The 19936-nt window shown below is 41.5% G+C and overlaps 2 protein-coding genes across 3 annotated transcripts in view; one reads left to right on the top strand and one right to left on the bottom strand.

Annotated features, from left to right (window-relative positions):
• Nucleotides 1-6242: 6242 nt before the first annotated feature.
• Nucleotides 6243-18889, top strand: LOC109886890 (alanine aminotransferase 2). 2 transcript variants are annotated; one of them, XM_020478443.1, is made up of 11 exons: nucleotides 6243-6417; nucleotides 15098-15187; nucleotides 15324-15432; nucleotides 15814-15947; nucleotides 16038-16287; nucleotides 16431-16510; nucleotides 16645-16781; nucleotides 17588-17762; nucleotides 18013-18168; nucleotides 18350-18462; nucleotides 18648-18889. In XM_020478443.1, the coding sequence occupies exons 1-11, from the start codon at nucleotides 6307-6309 to the stop codon at nucleotides 18736-18738; spliced, it is 1446 nt and encodes a 481-aa protein (XP_020334032.1). In that variant the 5' UTR covers nucleotides 6243-6306; the 3' UTR covers nucleotides 18739-18889. The 2 variants fall into 2 exon arrangements, with proteins under 2 accessions (XP_020334032.1, XP_020334033.1); XM_020478444.2 differs by lacking the exons at nucleotides 6243-6417; nucleotides 15324-15432 and adding an exon at nucleotides 13252-13474 and having other exon boundaries at nucleotides 18648-18744.
• The window catches only part of LOC109886891 (ATP-dependent RNA helicase DHX30), an 8877-nt gene continuing 6769 nt past the window's right edge, over nucleotides 17829-19936 (bottom strand). The window contains exon 11 of the mRNA XM_020478445.2: nucleotides 17829-19724. Within this exon, the coding sequence (XP_020334034.2) occupies nucleotides 19462-19724 (263 nt within the window). The 3' untranslated portion in view covers nucleotides 17829-19461. The remainder of the gene's footprint in view (nucleotides 19725-19936) is intronic.

Raw genomic sequence — 19936 nt, 5'->3', positions numbered from 1 at the left:
CAGAGTAGAGATCAAGTGTGGTTTAAACTTACTTATGACAGACCAGCTAAATCTACTGTGTCTATTGTATTATGACAGACCAGCTAGATCCACTGTCTCTATTATATTATGACAGACCAGCTAGATCTTCTGTCTCTATTATATAATGACAGACCAGCTAGATCTACTGTCTCTATTGTATTATGACAGACCAGCTAGATCTACTGTCTCTATTATATTATGACAGACTAGCTAGATCTACAGTCTACTATATTATGACAGACCAGATATTTCTACTGTCTCTATTATATTATGACAGACCAGATAGATCTACTGTCTCTATTAAATTATGACAGACCAGATAGATATATTGTATTATGACAGACCAGCTAGATCCACTGTCTCTATTATATTATGACAGACCAGCTAGATCTACTGTCTCTATTAAATTATGACAGACCAGCTAAATCTAATGTCTCTATTATATTATGACAGACCAGCTAGATCTACTGTCTCTACTATATTATGACAGACCAGATATATCTACTGTCTCTACTATATTATGACAGACCAGATATATCTACTGTCTCTATTATATTATGACAGACCAGCTAGATCCACTGTCTCTATTATATTATGACAGACCAGCTAGATCTTCTGTCTCTATTAAATTATGACAGACCAGCTAAATCTACTGTGTCTATTATATTATGACAGACCAGCTAGATCCACGGTCTCTATTATATTAAGTCAGACCAGCTAAATCTACTGTGTCTATTATATTATGACAGACCAGCTAGATCCACTGTCTCTATTATATTATGACAGACCAGCTAGATCTTCTGTCTCTATTATATAATGACAGACCAGCTCGATCTACTGTCTCTATTGTATTATGACAGACCAGCTAGATCTACTGTCTCTATTATATTATGACAGACTAGCTAGATCTACAGTCTCTACTATATTATGACAGACCAGATAGATCTATTGTATTATGACAGACCAGCTAGATCCACTGTCTCTATTATATTATGACAGACCAGCTAGATCTACTGTCTCTATTAAATTATGACCGACCAGCTAAATCTAATGTCTCTATTATATTATGACACACCAGCTAAATCTACTGTCTCTATTATATTATGACAGACAAGCTAGATCTACTGTCTCTACTATATTATGACAGACCAGATATATCTACTGTCTCTATTATATTATGACAGACCAGCTAGATCCACTGTCTCTATTATATTATGACAGACCAGCTAGATCTTCTGTCTCTATTAAATTATGACAGACCAGCTACATCTACTGTCTTTATTATATTATGACACACCAGCTAGATCTACTGTCTCAATTGTATTATGACAGACCAGCTAGATCTACTGTCTCTATTATATTATGACAGACCAGCTAGATCTACTGTCTCTACTATATTATGACAGAGCAGCTAGATCTACTGTCTCTACTATATTATGACAGACCAGCTAGATCTTCTGTCTCTATTAAATTATGACAGACCAGCTAGATCTACTGTCTCTACTATATTACGACAGACCAGATATATCTACTGTCTCTATTGTATTATGACAGACCAGCTAGATCTACTGTCTCTATTATATTATGACAGACCAGCTAGATCTTCTGTCTCTATTATATAATGACAGACCAGATATATCTACTGTCTCTATTATATTATGACAGACCAGATATATCTACTGTGTCTATTATATTATGACAGACCAGCTAGATCCACTGTCTCTATTATATTATGACAGACCAGCTAGATCTACTGTCTCTATTGTATTATGACAGACCAGCTAGATCTACTGTCTCTATTATATTATGACAGACCAGATATATCTACTGTGTCTATTATATTATGACAGACCAGCTAGATCCACTGTCTCTATTATATTATGACAGACCAGCTAGATCTTCTGTCTCTATTATATAATGACAGACCAGCTAGATCTACTGTCTCTATTGTATTATGACAGACCAGCTAGATCTACTGTCTCTATTATATTATGACAGACTAGCTAGATCTACAGTCTCTACTATATTATGACAGACCAGATATTTCTACTGTCTCTATTATATTATGACAGACCAGATAGATATATTGTATTATGACAGACCAGCTAGATCCACTGTCTCTATTATATTATGACAGACCAGCTAGAACTACTGTCTCTATTAAATTATGACAGACCAGCTAAATCTAATGTCTCTATTATATTATGACACACCAGCTAAATCTACTGTCTCTATTATATTATGACAGACGAGCTAGATCTACTGTCTCTACTATATTACTGAACTTCTGGAGAGAGTTTGCTGCACTGAAAGTAAAGGGCCCAATTTTTCAGTTTTTGATTTGTTAAAAACGTTTGAAATATCCAATAAATGTCGTTCCACTTCATGATTGTGTCCCACTTGTTGTTGATTCTTCACAAAAAAATACAGTTTTATATCTTTATGTTTGAAGCCTGAAATGTGGAAAAAGGTCGCAAAGTTCAAGGGAGCCGAATACTTTCGCAAGGCACTGTACCTTGGCCTAAACATCAGCGCCACAGGTAACTTCCACAAAGCTGTGAACGATCTGAGAGACAAGGCAAGAAGGGCATTCTATGCCATCAAAAGGAACATACATTTCAACATACCAATTAGGATTTGGCTAAAAATACTTGAATCAGTCATAGAGCCCATTGCCCTTTATGGTTGTGAGGTCTGGGGTCCGCTCACCAACCAAGACTTCACAAAATGGGACAAACACCAAATTGAGACTCTGCACGCAGAATTCTGCAAAAATATCCTCCATGTACAACACCAAATAATGCATGCAGAGCAGAATTAGGCCGATACCCACTAATTATCAAAATCCAGAAAAGAGCCGTTAAATTCTACAACCACCTAAAAGGAAGCGATTCCCAAACCTTCCATAACAAAGCCATCACCTACAGAGCGATGAACCTGGAGAAGAGTCCCCTAAGCAAGCTGGTCCTGGGGCTCTGTTCACAAACACAAACACACCCTACAGAGCCCCAGGACAACAGCACAATTAGACCCAACCAAATCATGAGAAAACAAAAAGATAATTACTTGACACATTGGAAAGAATTAACAAAAAAACAGAGCAAACTAGAATGCTATTCGGCCCTACACAGAGAGTACACAGCGGCAGAATACCTGACCACTGTGACTGACCCAAAATTAAGGAAAGCTTTGACTATGTACAGACTCAGTGAGCATAGCCTTGCTATTGAGAAAGGCCGCCGTAGGCAGACATGGCTCTCAAGAGAGGACAGGCTATGTGCTCACTGCCCACAAAATGAGGTGGAAACTGAGCTGCACTTCCTAACCTCCTGCCCAATGTATGACCATATTAGAGAGACATATTTCCCTCAGATTACACAGATCCACAAAGAATTTGAAAACAAATCCAATTTTGAAAAACTCCCATATCTACTGGGTGAAATTCCACAGTGTGCCATCACAGCAGCAAGATTTGTGACCTGTTGCCACGAGAAAAGGGCAACCAGTGAAGAACAAACACCATTGTAAATACAACCCATATTTATGCTTATTTATTTTATCTTGTGTCCTTTAACCATTTGTATATTGTTAAAACACTGTATATATATAATATGACATTTGTAATGTCTTTATTGTTTTGAAACTTCTGTATGTGTAATGTTTACTGTTAATTTTTGTTGTTTTTCACTTTATATATTAACTTTGTATGTTGTCTACCTCACTTGCTTTGGCAATGTTAACACATGTTTCCCATGCCAATAAAGCCCTTGAATTGAATTGAATTGAATTGATATTGACGTGTGTTGAAAGCACCAAACTGTCACTTCAAACAGCTCAAACACCCATACCCAAAGAGACATGTCACCAGGGGTCTCTTCACATTCTCAAGTCCAGAACAGAGGCTGGGAAACTCACGGTACTAAATCGAGCCACGGCCACATGGAACTCTCTTCCAGATCAGGTAAGCAGTAAAATCAAATAAAAAAAGGTTTGAGTGTCTGCAGGTTTTCGGTCCTTCCTTGTACTTGATTGATAAATTAAGGTCACTAATTAGTAGGGAACCCCTCAGCTGGTTGTCTAGGTCTTAATTGAATGGAAAAACTAAAAGCCAGCAGACATTTGGCCCTTCCATGGAATGAGTTTGACACTTCTTGTTTCGAGGAATCTGAGTGGACGTCGAGTTGGTCACACACATTTCCTTGGTGGCTGTATGGATATTGCCATTTATCTGTGTAGTAACAAACCCCCACCTCGTGACCAATGCGAACCCAAACTGTTTACACCCTTCTTTTTTGCCTGAGAGAACATTTTCAGTTTTAAAGCTAATTTCCTGCAACTCTACACATTTTGGCATGGGGTGGAGAGAAAAGTTTACACATTAAAATCAAATTTCCTGCAGTTTTACACATGTTGCCATGTGTTTTTCTGACAGGTCTGTCAGTGAATGACATAACAAGAGGAGCACTGCCCATGCACTAACCTAATTCGAAATGGCACATTTTGCATTACACTATTACAACTCTCTACAGTAGTAAACTGAAAGCCCAACTGAGTTTCTGAGTTAGTTGGACCCCCTGGTCCGTATTGATCCCATACTCAGTCTGGATTCGTACCGCGGACCGCCTATTGAGTATGTAAATTATAATTTATGACAAGGATATAGTAGTAATAGTATACAGTATAAGACACTTTTACAAATATTGAGTGATAGTGGACATTTGTAGTTGGTGCTGCATTTTCCTGGAAACCATATGTTCATAACTCCATAGACATTCTTGTCTTTGGAGTTGTGAAATCATAGCTAAGGTAAATAAAGTCTCGCCTGGTAGAACCAAGGAAATAGAAGTCTGCCTTTATCTTAATAAATACACTTTTATTGTATGGTAAGTGTTTGTTGACATGCATGAAATGACGTGGAAACAACGTTAATTCAACCAGTGTGTGCCCAGTGAGATATCTCAAACCTATAGCCTATTATCGAAATATTCCAAAGCTACCACAACAAGGGTGAAAGAGAAATAGCAGAGGGATGCACTAGGTAGGCTCTTAATCAATAAACTACTGTAACTGGTAGCTGTTTAACCCATTTCTTCACAGCATGTGCTGTGTAATGCTCAAATGATGACATTCCAGTGGAGTGGCTTTTCATTTTGAAACATGAAGCCTAAAGCTTTAACTAAAACATCGAAAGGCATGCTCTTCCAAATCGATGGTTGTATTTAGACTAGACATGTGCTACTCTGTAGAACTGTTGTCCCATCCAAGTTCTCATTTAGTATTACAATGTGCATAAAACTTTGGAATATAATGTCTCCAACTTAAACGACACCATTTCCATAAAAGTACCTTGGGTGAACTGGAATATAATGTCTCCAACTTAAACAACACTATCTTCCAGTCTACCCAAGCTACTTTAATGGAAATGGTACGTCTTTAAATAAGACTTATCTCCACAATGCTCTCGCTGTAAAACAGAGACGGGTACTTCATTACACATGACATGGGCCTGCCCTAAACATTAATAAAGGAGATGAGGTCCTTCATAGGGAAGTAGGCCTGCATTTAACTCCCACGATGACAATCCTTGGAGATCGATCTGATCTACAACTTACTTTTCAGAGATGTAAGATTTTTTTTTGCTTAGCTATGACTAAAAAATGTAGAACTGTGGAACCATGAGGATCCTTCCAATATCACTCAATGGATTAATGAGGTCAATGCCACTAGTAGAAGGTAGTCCACAGTCTTTTCATAAGAATTAGGATCCCTGGTTAGAATATACAGAGTCATTATAGACATTTATTAATTGATATGTGTAGGATATGTGATCTGAGGTAACAACTAAAATGACGTGATGGCATATGAATGCAGGTGTTATTGTATGGTATGATGTGCATTTGGGATGTACTGTATGTTTTTGGGGGTGTTTGCTTTGTTTGTTGTACTTGTATAATTGAATTATTGAATTCTATGTGGAAAGAAATATAATAAACACAATTTTTCCACAAAAATAAACTAACAATGTGGATGAACCAGAAATATATGTTTTAGGCCAGGCCTACTGGAATTTGCCTGGGGCAACTTTAAAGCAGGCTCAACTTGCAAAACTGATTCGTTTACTGGTTCCTATACAAAAAATTACTTTGGGAGGGAACTTTACCCCTACTCACTTCCTCACCATCAGCATGAGAAAAGATCAAGGAACCATAGAAGTGGACAAGTCAATAGGCATCTCATCAGATTCTATTCTATTTATCTTAGAGGACCAGCAGGTGTGATAGTAGAATGTCACTCCTCTGCCTGAGAGAGATCTGCCGCAAGATGAGGAGCATCAAACAGACAGAGCTGGAGCCCTTGGTGAGACGAGCCAATCAGATTAGAACTGAAGTCACACAGGTAAGACATCACAGTGGCCTATCCTAGCCCTATATAAACATATAATGCTGTAAATAGAGTTAACAGTATCCCAGCGACACACGTTAACAGATTGCTATAAATTTACTGCAAAACTTTCACAGTTAGCTACTGTAATTCTGTTTTACAGTACTGTACTGTATAAAGCAATGCATTATAGGGGTTCAATGGTGTTGCACTGCACTGCTGTAAAAGTACTGTATCACCTGTTTTGCTGTATATTTATAGCAGCATACTATGAATTATGGTGCAATGTTGTAAATTAGAACTTGTTCTCAACTGGCCTACCTGGTTAAATAAAAGTTAAATTAAAAAAAAATTAATAAAAAATATTGTGGGCGGCGAAATAATCTCTGGCTCATGATCATATTTTGAGGCATACCTTGTATTTTGTTGAACCCATTAGTGAGAATACGGACAAATATTTGTCCTGTAAATCTACAGTAACTTATTGGCTAATGTGCTGCCAGTAATTTACTGTAGCATACTGTGAATTATGGTGCATTGTGGGAAAATGTTGTGGGCGGTCAAAGAATCTTTGAGGCATGCCTTGTATTTTGTTGCACCCATTAGTGAGAATGTTGTACCCCACAGAATATACAGTACCATATTTTTTTAATACATATATATATATTTGTCCTGTAAATCTACAGTAATTTACTGGCTACTGTGCTGCCAGTAATTTAGTACCACCCCAAAGAAAACAATACCATACTGTAACTGTGGAGTGCCAAAAACCTTTGGCGGCTGCATGCTATTGTTGTGGCTTATTAACACATTTGAGGCATGCCTTGTAAGAGGCTATACTCATTGCACCTGTTAATGAGAGTGCTGTACCAATTTAAGTGATATGCGGTAGTAGTTCCCTAACAATTAAATGTACATAGGGAACACATCAGAGTGGAAGCAAGTCTCAAACCTTTAATGATTGAGAGTTTAGCCAGGTCCTTTTGCTCTGTTTTGCCCTTAATCCGGCCCTGCTAGTAGTCATGACAGTTTAGAAGCCTTTGTTAAGGCCTCTACAAGAACAAGTGATATAAAACCCAAAATATTTATTGGTATGCTGTAATATATAAATACATATTCACTGTTAGAAATTGGTGTAATATTATTACAATACAACTTAACAATAAAGTACTGTATTGTTTATTTGCTATATATTTACTGCATCATTCTGTAAATGATAGTGCATTGTGGAAACATTTTGTGGAAGGAGAAAGAATCAGTGACACATTAACATATTTTGAGGCGTGCCTTGTCAACTGGCTATATTTGTTGCAAATCAAATCAAATGTATTTATATAGCCCTTCGTACATCAGCGGATATCTCAATGTGCTGTACAGAAAGCCACCCTAAAAACCCCAAACAGCAAGCAATGCAGGTGTAGAAGCACGGTGGCTAGGAAAAACTCCCTAGAAAGGCCAAAACCTATGTAAAAACCTAGAGAGGAACCAGGCTATGTGGGGTGGCCAGTCCTCTTCTGGCTGTGCCGGGTGGAGATTATAACAGAACATGGCCAAGATGTTCAAATGTTCATAAATTACCTTCATGGTCAAATAATAATAATCACAGGCAGAACAGTTGAAACTGGAGCAGCAGCACGGCCAGGTGGACTGGGGACAGCAAGGAGTCATCATGTCAGGTAGTCCTGGGGCATGGTCCTAGGGCTCAGGTCCTCCGAGAGAGCGAAAGAAAGAGAGGAAGAGAGAATTAGAGAGAGCATACTTAAATTCACACAGGACACCGGATAGGACAGGAGAAGTACTCCAGATATAACAAACTAGTTCTAGTCAGGATTCTAGCAGCCATATTTAGCACTAACTGAAGTTTATTTAGTGCTTTATCCGGGTAGCCGGAAAGTAGAGCATTGCAGTAGTCTAACCTAGACGTGACAAAAGCATGGATACATTTTTCTGCATCAAATTTGGACAGAAAGTTTCTGATTTTTGCAATGTTACGTAGATGTAAAAAAAAGCTGTCCTTGAAACAGTCTTGATATGTTCTTCAAAAGAGAGATCAGGGTCCAGAGTAACGCCAAGGTCCTTCACAGTTTTATTTGAGACGACTGTACAACCATTAAGATTAATTGTCAGATTCAACAGAAGTTCCTAATGTTTTGTGCACTCAGTGTACAGCCTAGGCCTATACACAACAAGCTCCTTGGTTTGTAAAACAAAACATGTTCATGATTTGAACATTTCGAACTGCAATATAATTGTTCTGAAACGCAAGCTGACCCTAAGTTTGAAATAATGCTTTAATTCCACCTGCCAGCTAATTCCACCTGCCACCTGCCAGCGGGAAGAACTATGAATATCCGACCCAATGCAGGACTCTATAGTGTTGTTCACATTTACTTTGTTTACAAACATTGGAGTAAAACAAGCTTATATTTTAGGTTCTGATGGGGTACGACAGTTGAACTATGCTCATGAGGCATTTATAAGTCATATTCTATTTATACATCCAAAGATTTAGGCAATGTAGCAACTGCTGATTGCCCTTTTTATATTAAGAGAACGTTCACTAAGTGCGTTGTTGGAGCATGTATCTGTAGGCTTATGATAGTTTAAAAGAAAGTCAGCGCTGCTCTCGGATCAGCTTTCTCCATTCAAATCTTACCTTAACATTATAATTATTCCACAATACTGACTACGAGTCAGCTCTTAGAGAGCTATGACCACCTAGTGTATATGTTTGCAAATAGAGGAGGCTTAGTCTATTGCTAAATCAGCCCCAAGGGCCACCAGAGGGATCATGTTCAAATCATCTGCAAGTGACTTTGTTGAGCTTCACAATCAATTATACTTTCGAATGATTTGGACATGATGTGTGAAAAATGCTAATATTGGTACTAAGACTAGGATTTGTGCCACAACTGCTAAAACAAAACCAAAGCATTGATAACTGTCAAATCATGTCCAAAGACTACTTATAGGGGAAGGAAACCAATATGTAATTTGGGTGGACTCTCCCTTTAAGGAGGAAACTGACACAAGTGTTTCACCTGCTGGGCAGATCACTTTAGGAAGTCAGTCGAGAAAACAATGAATAGTGCTCTTGGGGCTGTTGGTAACCCTGGCTAGAATGTTACACAGCATGAAATATATTGAGGCAAAAACTACAGACGGTAGCCTACAATTACCACAATTAAGCATAATTGATTGAACATTAAATGTATTTAAATATGACTTGAAATATACACTGCTCAAAGAAAGGGAACACTAAAATAACACATCCGATCTGAATGAATGAAATATTCTTATGAAATACCTTTTTCTTTACATAGTTGAATGTGCTGACAACAAAATCACATACAAATTATCAATGGAAATCATATTTATCAACCCATGGAGGTCTGGATTTGGAGTCACACTCAAAATTAAAGTGGAAAACCACACTACAGGCTGATCCAACTTTGATGTAATGTCCTCCTCCCAGACCTGGACTAAAGCATCCTCCAACTCCTGGACAGTCTGTGGTGCAACGTGGCGTTGGTGGATGGAGCGAGACATGATGACCCAGATGTGCTCAATTGGATTCAGGTCTGGGGAACGGGCGGGCCAGTCCATAGCATCAATGCCTTCCTCTTGCAGGAACTGCTGACACACTCCAGCCACATGAGGTCTAGCATTGTCTTGCATTAGGAGGAACCCAGGGCCAACCGCACCAGCATATGGTCTCACAAGGGGTCTGAGTATCTCATCTCGGTACCTAATGGCAGTCAGGATACCTCTGGCGAGCACATGGAGGGCTGTGCGGCCCCCCAAAGAAATGCCACCCCACACCATGACTGACCCACCGCCAAACCGGTCATGCTGGAGGATGTTGCAGGCAGCAGAACGTTCTCCACGGCGTCTCCAGACTCTGTCACGTCTGTCACATGTGCTCAGTGCGAACCTGCTTTCATCTGTGAAGAGCACAGGGCGCCAGTGGCGAATTTGCCAATCTTGGTGTTCTCTGGCAAATGCCAAACGTCCTGCACGGAGTTGGGCTGTAAGCACAACCCCCACCTGTGGACGTCGGGCCCCCATACCACCCTCATGGAGTCTGTTTCTGACCGTTTGAGCAGACACATACACATTTGTGGCCTGCTGGAGGTAATTTTGCAGGGCTCTGGCAGTGCTCCTCCTTGCACAAAGGCAGAGGTAGCGGTCCTGCTGCTGGGTTGTTGCCCTCCTACAGCCTCCTCCACATCTCCTCAACAACTCAACAACAGCCCCTTTACATTACACTCCATGCAGTTTGGCTTCAGAGCGAAACACTCCACAGAAACGGCCAACTGCTTTCTTCTGGAAAATGTGAAGTCCAAGATGGACAAAGGGGGTGCTGTTGGGGCTGTGTTTCTGGACCTATGGAAGGCTTTTGATACTGTTAACCATGAGATTCTCATCACAAAATTGTCCAAGTTCAACTTTTCCCCTGATGCCTTGAGATGGATGAAATCCTACCTTGAAGGCAGAACTCAGTGTGTCAGAGTGAGCAATGAGCTGTCGCCCACTCGTAGCTATGATGTGGGCGTGCCCCAAGGGTCAATACTGGGGCCCCTCCTGTTCAGCCTGTACATTAATGATATGCCTTCTGTCTGTACTGGGTCTGAAGTTCAAATGTATGCAGATGATACAGTGATATATGTGCATGCAAAGAGCAAACAACAAGCTGCACAAGAACTCACTACTGTAATGGTCCAGGTTACAAAGTGGCTCAGTGACTCGTGTTTGCATCTCAATGTGAAAAAAACTGTTTGCATGTTCTTCACAAAGAGGGCAACAGATGCTACTGAGCCAGATGTCTATGTGTCAGGGGAGAAGCTCCAGGTGGTGTCCGATTTTAAGTACCTTGGCATCATACTTGATTCCAACCTCTCTTTTAAAAAGCATGTGAAAAAGGTAATTCAAATAACCAAATTCAACCTAGCTAATTTCCGATTTATACGAAATTGTTTGACTACAGAGGTAGCAAAACTGTACTTCAAATCTATGATACTCCCCCACTTAATATACTGCTTGACTAGTTGGGCCCAAGCTTGCTGTACAACATTAAAACCTATTCAGTCTGTCTACAAACAGGCTCTCAAAGTGCTTGATAGGAAGCCCAATAGCCATCATCATTGTCACATCCTTAGAAAGCATGAGCTCTTGAGTTGGGAAAATCTTGTGCAATACACCGACGCATGTCTTGTATTCAAGATCCTTAATGGCCTGGCTCCCCCTCCACTCAATATTTTTGTTAAACAGAAAACCCAGACATATGGCAGCAGATCCACAAGGTCTGCCATGAGAGGTGACTGTATAGTTCCCCTAAGGAAAAGCACCTTTAGTAAATCTGCATTCTCAGTGAGAGCTTCCAATGTCTGGAATACACTGCCATCAGACACACATAACTGCACCACATATCACACTTTCACAAAATGCTTGAAGACATGGCTAAAGGTCAATCAGATTTGTGAACATGGTCCCTAGCTGTGTGTTGCCGCTCTCCATGCTGTCTGTTGTCTGTAGCTTGTGAGGTGTGGAAACACTTTGTTGCTTTTATGAATTTTGACTTGCTGCTTTTTGTTCTATGCTGCTCTGTCTGTATGCTACGTCTTGCTTGTCCTATGTTGCTCTGTCTGTATGCTATGTCTTGCTTGTCCTATGTTGCTATGTCTTGCTTGTTCTATGTTGCTATTGTCTATATTGTAATTGTTTTTAATAACCTGCCCAGGGACTGCGGTTGAAAATTAGCCGGCTGGCTAAAACCGGCACTTTTACTGAAACGTTGATTCATGTGCACTGTCCCTGTAAAAATAAAAAATAAACTCAAACTAAACTCAACTCAACTCCTGATGTACTGGCCTGTCTCCTGGTAGCGCCTCCATGCTCTGGACAGTACGCTGACAGACACAGCAAACCTTCTTGCCCGCATTGATGTGCCATCGCATTGATGTGCCATCCTGGATGAGCTGCACTACCTGAGCCACTTGTATGGGTTGTAGACTCCGTCTCATGCTACCACTAGAGTGAAAGCACCGCCAGCATTCAAAAGTGACCAAAACATCAGCCAGGAAGCATAGGAACTGAGAAGTGATCTGTGGTTATCACCTGCAGAACCACTCCTTTATTGGGGGTGTCTTGCTAATTGCCTATAATTTCCACCTGTTGTCTATTCCATTTGCACAACAGCATGTAAAATGTATTGTCAATCAGTGTTGCTTCCTAAGTGGTGTTAGGGAATAATCAGAATTGGTGGGTAACATAGGTAAGATGTTTTATATTCATCATATGTTTGTAAGTTACTTCTCATCAAGAATGTTATTTTTGTATAATACTGTGGCAGGGTTGCAGTATCTGTTCTATGTCAAGACTAAGTTGCATGGGCCGCAGAGAGGGGAGAGGTCAAGGGATCATCAAGCATGTATCTCTTGGCTCCACAATGTCTGTGTGCCAGTCAGTGTGTCTCTGTGATCTTGTCAAGATAGGATGGATTTGATATATGCCTGTTGATATGGAGGATTGGTTTATGGGGGTGAGTTTGAGAAAGGAGACAAAGCTGAACAATGAATTATGCCGATGCTGTCTTATCCTGTGTATCTTTGCTATAAAGGATCCCATTTGCCATTATGTTGGGACTCTCAACTTTTCATTAGAGATACTGAACTGTTGAAAGTCAAAAGGCTATTGCAATGTGGAGAGGGCTCTCAGAGAATTCATTGAGAGACACTGAATTACCTGAGAGTCACAGGATTGTGATAGAGCTGATATAATTAAAGATGGACTTTGACAACTAACTCTGACTTGTGTGTGTGGTTTGCGCTCATGATTTGGTAAATAGAGGAAATTTCCACGACATTTGGCGACGAGGAGGGGATGTGAATCTTCACTCGGTGACCGTTCCTACGATCTAGGTAAATAAATCGTTCACGAGGGATCCCCTAAACTTGGGATCTCAGGGAGAACCCGCACTTCGGGAACGAAGCAGATGGACCAACCTTTGATCTAAGAGGAAGCGAGCCGAGTGGATACCACATCTCGAACTGAGTTTTTTTTAAAGAAAAAGGTGAGCGAACCACACACAGATTTGAAGTCGAGTTTTTTAATTATGCCTGTTATGTATACTCTGAGCGTGAATTCATTTGTAAGGAAGGCACAGTTTGATTTCACAGAAGTGTGATTGACTTGGAGTTACATTGTGTTGTTTAAGTCTTCCCTTTATTTTTTTGAGCAGTGTATAAGCCTATGCCCACACTCAGTGGTCAGTTTATTAGGTATATCAACCCATTCACAAAAATGGATGACTCCTTCAGACAGTGAGTCACAAATTTGTGTCTTGCTACATAGAGATGATTGTGGACTACAGCAAAAAGAGGAACGAGCATGCCCCCATTCTCATCAAAGGGGCTGCAGTGGAGCAGGTTGAGAGCTTCAAGTTCCTCGGTGTCCACATCACCAACAAACTAACATGGTCCAAGCACACCATGACAGTTGTGAAGCGGGCACGACAAAACCTATTCCCCCTCAGGAGACTGAAAAGATTTGGCATGGGTCCTCAGATCCTCAAAAGGTTCTACAGCTGCACTATCGAGAGTATCCTGACTGGTTGCATCACTGCCTGGTATGGCACATGCTCTGCCTGCGACCGCAAAGCACTACAGCCTGGTTCCTCTCTAGGTTTCTTCCTAGGTTTTGGCCTTTCTAGGGAGTTTTTCCTAGCCACCGTGCTTCTACACCTGCATTGCTTGCTGTTTGGGGTTTTAGGCTGGGTTTCTGTACAGCACTTTGAGATATCAGCTGATGTACGAAGGGCTATATAAATAAATTTGATTTGATTTGATTTGATACAGAGGGTAGTGCGAACGACCCAGTACATCATTGGGCCAAGCTTCCTGCCATCCAGGACCTCTATACCAGGCGGTGTCAGAGGAAGGCCCTAAAAATTGTCAAAGACTCCAGCCACTCTTGTCATAGACCATTCTCTCTGCAACCGGCAACCGCATGGCAAGTGGTACCAGAGCGCCACGTCTAGGTCCAAGAGGCTTTAAAACAGCTTCTACCTCCAAGCCATAAGACTCCTGAACATCTAGTCAAATGGCTACCCAGACTATTTGCAGTGTCCCCGCCACAGTGTACACCCACAGTGTACACCCTGGGTGTATCTAATAAACTGGCCATTGAGTTTTCATTTGAATCATCTTTTTAACCTGTGTTTGTTTGTAACAATTACCCAAGACAATGGCAACTTTGTGTTTGTAGTCAACTTTGTCCTGCGACAGATAAACATCTTGATTCTAAGTTTAGATCGTCTGTGTATAAAGTGATGCGCAAGGGCAAAAAAAGCCTCTGACAACGCACTTACTAGTGGTTTGAGGCAGTCAGTCGGTAAATAACGAGCGTCTTCCAGTGCAACTTTAGTAACACTGGTTTTAGGAAACAGCTTGGATATTTTATAATGCTCCTACTAAGGTTCTAAAGATGAACTTAGCCTTAGGTTTTGGGAAACCGGACCCAGATCTGATGTTAGTGTCTCAAGTCACATGTATGCCTACTATTTCAGACATAGAATAGCTAGATATATGTTGACTTGTGCATGCAGTTCATTGCATATTCACGTAAAACACAATATAGTATACAGCTAATATATATACATGGACTTACACTGCAGTATGTCATCTGTTTCTGATAGGGAGGGAGGAAGCCCTGTAAGGATGTGATAGATGTCAGCTGGGGAGACAAACACAGAGGAGGGGTCCAACCTTTGACCTTCGTTCGACAGGTAATGTCCTCCTGACATTCAACCTTTCTGTCTGAGTGTCCACTGATAACCCTGCCTGTCTAAATATGGTGTATTTGCTGTTTTGCTTTAAACCTGTGTGTGTCTGTGTGTGTGTGTGTGCATGTGCGTGCGCCAGGTTCTTGCAGCCTGCCTCTACCCTCAGTTGATCCACAGTTACAAACTGCCAGGGGACGTTAGACAGAGGGTCCAAAGCCTGCTGGGAGCATGTGATGGGGGGAGTGTAGGTAAGGTGGGCTGCAATTGGGTCCTGTTAGCTGTTAAATCCAGTATATGCTACAAGCATTAACTTTGAATTCTTAGGGTTAAGTTTAGGCATTAACTCTGACTTTTTAATGTTAGGCATTAACTCTGAATGGTTAAGGTTAGGATAGGCTTAAAATAGCAAATTTGGCACCAGAGGCAGTTGCTCACAGCCATCACCTTAGCAAGATGAAAACTACTTGAAGGCAAGTGCTCACTGTTGCCTCTACTGGACGATTTCCACATCATCTCCCGACATCCTCAGACATGGATAGACGTTGAATACTGACTTGTATCACAGGTAACCTGGCTGGTATATGTGATGTGTGTTTACCTGTGTTTGTTCTTCTTCTCTATCTTATCAGGCTCATACACGCCCACTGGTGGTATCTCTTATATACAGTGCAGTGTGTCCAACTTCATCTCTCGACGAGATGGTGGTGTACCATCGTCCCCCGAGAATATCTTCATGACATCTGGCTCTCAAAGGTCAATAATGGTGAGAATCATCTTCACCACCATCATCATCATCATCATCATCATCACCATGTCTCTCATTCATCTTTCCCTCTCTATTTTCTGTTTTTAGCAAGTGTTGAATATGCTGGCTGACTTCCACAATCAGGCCTCACTTCCGACAGGTGTGTTGACCGCTGTGCCCACCTACTCTTCCTTCAAAATGATGTTGCAAAGGCTCGGGGCAGCCGTTGTTCCCTACTACCTAGATGAGGAGCAGTGTTGGGCAATGGAGGTGGAGGAGCTACGCAGAGCACTACAGGCCTCTAAGGGTGTCTGCAACACAGTTGCCCTGTATGTCATCAACCCGGGGAATCCTACAGGTAACGAGTTGTTCCGGTTCCATGATGGTCGATACAGTAGTACCCCACTATTTGTCCCTATGAAGAATGTAAAGTAAACCTTTTTGCAGCCAAGTTACCTCAGCAGTATTTATGGATAGTCTCATTTGTTTTGTTGTTGCTAGGTCATGTTCAGAGCAGGAAGTGTATTGAAAAGGTGATCCGATTCGCTGCGGAGGAGAGGCTCTTCCTCATGGCTGATGAGGTGACTTCCTGTCTATACTTTCTCCTGGCAAATCGCTTATTTTTAAATACAAATATTTCACTTCCCTCTATATTGACAATGTAGTGAGTGGTTCTGTCTTCCACGCACCCCTCACTGTTTCATTCGATCCACAGGTGTATCAGGAAAGTGTGTTCGGGGAGGGCAGTGAGTTTGTCTCCTATAAGAAGGTTCTGTCTGAGATGGGGCCTCCTCTCTCTCACACAGTGGAGCTGGCCTCTTTCCACTCAGCATCCAAAGGCTTCATGGGAGAGTGAGTACTGTACAGCAGCACTGTCTGTCTTCTAAGGCAATAAACTAACGGATTCATGCATTCAACTGAAGGTGAACTTGTATTAGGAGGTTTTGTAATTGACTGGTCTAAAGTTCAGAATGCCACCATGATGCATCTATTAGAATGCTGCTGGATGAATGAGATGAGGAAGGATTCAATTATCTGATTTATTTCACACACAGCAGAGGGGTGTGGATTTTATTGGCTTGTAAAGGCTGTTAGGTAGGGTTGTGTTGGTTGATTCTTTCATGCACAAAGGCAAACAGAATATGCCACTCCTGGCATCACCATGAAAGGATTTGCTGGTTTCAGAAGGGGAGAAGGGGTTAAATGGTAAGGTTAGGAGTGAAAAAAAAAGCCTGAGGAGTGGTGATTTGGCAGTGAGAACAGCTGTAGTGGGAAGGGGTGGGGCATGGCCCAATTAGAGCAATTAGGCACATCAGCAGAGGAGTGGTCTTCAATACATACATACTATAGCCTACTGTACTCTACAATGATCTGGATCGTATTACCCCATTAGCTACTTAATTAAGTAATTAGCTACTAGCCTACTTCTTTTAGAATGGTCAAATTCCTTCAGCATGAGCGTTAGAGCAAACATGGATTAGTGCCTTCTTAGACAATGTATGAGCTGCCAACACAAACTCAATATTGACAAAAGTAAATAAAATAGCTGGCAGTTCCCTAAGAGATCCACTTCAGGCTTCCTATGGTGTAAAAGCCTGTACTGAAACCAGCAGGCCAGTGTTTGACCACTACTCTGTATGTCTCTCCTCCCTGCACAGGTGTGGGCTACGCGGGGGGTACGTGGAGCTGGTGAACCTTGACCCAGCCGTCATGAGGTACGCCTACACCCTCTTTTCCACTGACATCTGTGCCCCTGTGACTGGTCAGCTAGCCCTGGAGCTCATGGCTAACCCTCCCAGGCCAGGGGACCCCTCATACCCGGTCTACGCCCAGGTGAGACCCATCAAAATAGATCAAACTACAGTATGACGTTAGGCTTAATAGATTGCATATGCCATGTAGCATTTAGTCATAAGTAGTTTAATGATAGTGCTCTGCAATCATTGATGTCTCTAAAATAAGAAATAGTTCATCAAAATCAAACAAATGTATTCCTTCCCCTATTCACAACTGCACCTCAGTGTCCCATACAATATGCTCTCCCAGTGTCCTTCTTTTCAGTCTTCTCTTCCATCTCCGCCAGGAGACCCAGTCTATCCGGGCCATGCTGGTCCATAACATGAGCTGGGTCCCAGAGTTTCTGAACAATATCCCAGGAATCAGCTGTCAGCCGATGATGGGAGGAGCTTTCGTATTCCCCCGGCTGTATCTACCCCAAGCAGCCATTGAGAAGGCCAAGGTTAGTCATGGGGCAAATAGTACACTGTATGGTCAGGTAGAGCACTAGCATGACTACTGCTGTTTGTCATATGGGCATTTCAAGAGACAAAACATGTGATTCAACATCTGATTAATTCTAAATAGTCTGGAGTTAATGATTTGATCTCTTATATATGTGAGTTTTCTGTTTTCCATTGCAGGTGGTGGGGATGCAGCCTGACCTGTGGTACTGTAAACGGTTACTAGAGGAGGCAGGAGTGTGTGTGGGACCGGGGTGTGAGTATGGACAGAAGGAAGGCACCCACCACATCAGGTACAATCCTCTCTCTGTCAACAGCTTCTGGACATAGAAATGTCACCATAAAACACTCCAGTAGTCAATGGCTCCATATCCACTACTCATCCTATGCAAATGAACAGGGAAGCATAGCATTAGCCTCATCATTCTATTTAAATGGTTATACTTCCCCACTGATTTGTTCTCATCTCTCTCTGTAGACTGTGTGTCATGACCCCAGTGGAGACCATGGAAGAGGTACTGAAACGCCTGAAGAACTTCCACCTGCACTTCCTCAAGGAGTTCTCCTGAAAACTGGCTTCACCTTACAGCCCAAAGATGAATAATACATTTAACTTCAGACACAATCACAGTACAGAGAGGAAAATTGCAACCAGTAACATTGTTTAACATCTTTCTTTCAACAGACCATATTTAAATAAAAAAATAATGGTTAACAATACATTCATGTAATCATTATTTTGTCATCTTGACACCGTCTCGCTGTAGTGCACAGGTCACTAGACACTCATTAACAGTCAGATTCATTCAACTTCTGCTTTTCAAAAAACAAATACTTGAGTCCATAATCTAGTCAAACAAATGGATTTCCTCCCATATAGAGAGCAATCACAGTAGTATTTACAGTACCATGAGTTCACTCCTATTTAAATGGGGCTCTTGAAATATAGTTTAAGAGTCAAACCTTCAGGGCATGATGTATTTTCCCGAACTCCATTATAAACTCAGTGTTCACATTCATCTATATTTTCAAACATTTTCTCTGTATATCTCAGGTGAGGAGATAGAGGACATTTAGAATGGGTAGTGAACTATGGATAATATTGTACAGTTAACCGATATTACATGTCTTCTCAGATTTGTCAGCAGACCGTGCCCCGAGCATTTTGCTTTGGTACTTTTTTCCTGACCAGAAAAATCTATGGACTCTTGCTACGGCCAGAGGTTTTTCAGGTCACAAAGCAGTACTCCATCCACAGTGCTTTGACATTCCTTTATTCCAATGCGAGTGAATCAGTCTACCTCAGAGTCACTGTGGCCACCGTTTGGCTGGGGGTCTGTATTGGACTCAGTATTGTTCAGCAGCTCCACCAATAGCGAGATGAGCTTGCCATCCTGTGTGATGTAATTGGCTGAGCTGTGTGGGCGGAGGTTGCGGTACAGCATGGTCTGGATGGAGGAGCGTAGCTCCCACAGCAGCTCCCATGTCTGGACAGACAGCTCACAGCGTACCAGCGACCGCCCCGGGAACGCCACCTCCACACGGTCACCATTCACTGAGAGAGGCAGGAGAGTGTTAAAGAGAGGAAACAAGGAAATATCCCTTTTCCACTATTTGACTGGATTCTAACATCCTTTATAACAATTCCACTCAATAGTCATTGGTATCGATAAAGCTAGTGAGGCCCTCAATGACATATCTGTAGCATCAGTGCAAGTCTACGTGCAGTAGTTGGTGAATGGTGAGATCTCTACAGTACCAGCAGTT

The sequence above is a fragment of the Oncorhynchus kisutch genome, linkage group LG30, assembly GCF_002021735.2.
Source record: "Oncorhynchus kisutch isolate 150728-3 linkage group LG30, Okis_V2, whole genome shotgun sequence".
NCBI lineage: Eukaryota > Metazoa > Chordata > Actinopteri > Salmoniformes > Salmonidae > Oncorhynchus > Oncorhynchus kisutch.
The sequence above is the reverse complement of the archived record's forward strand: the minus strand, read 5'-3'. Positions and strand labels throughout refer to the sequence as shown.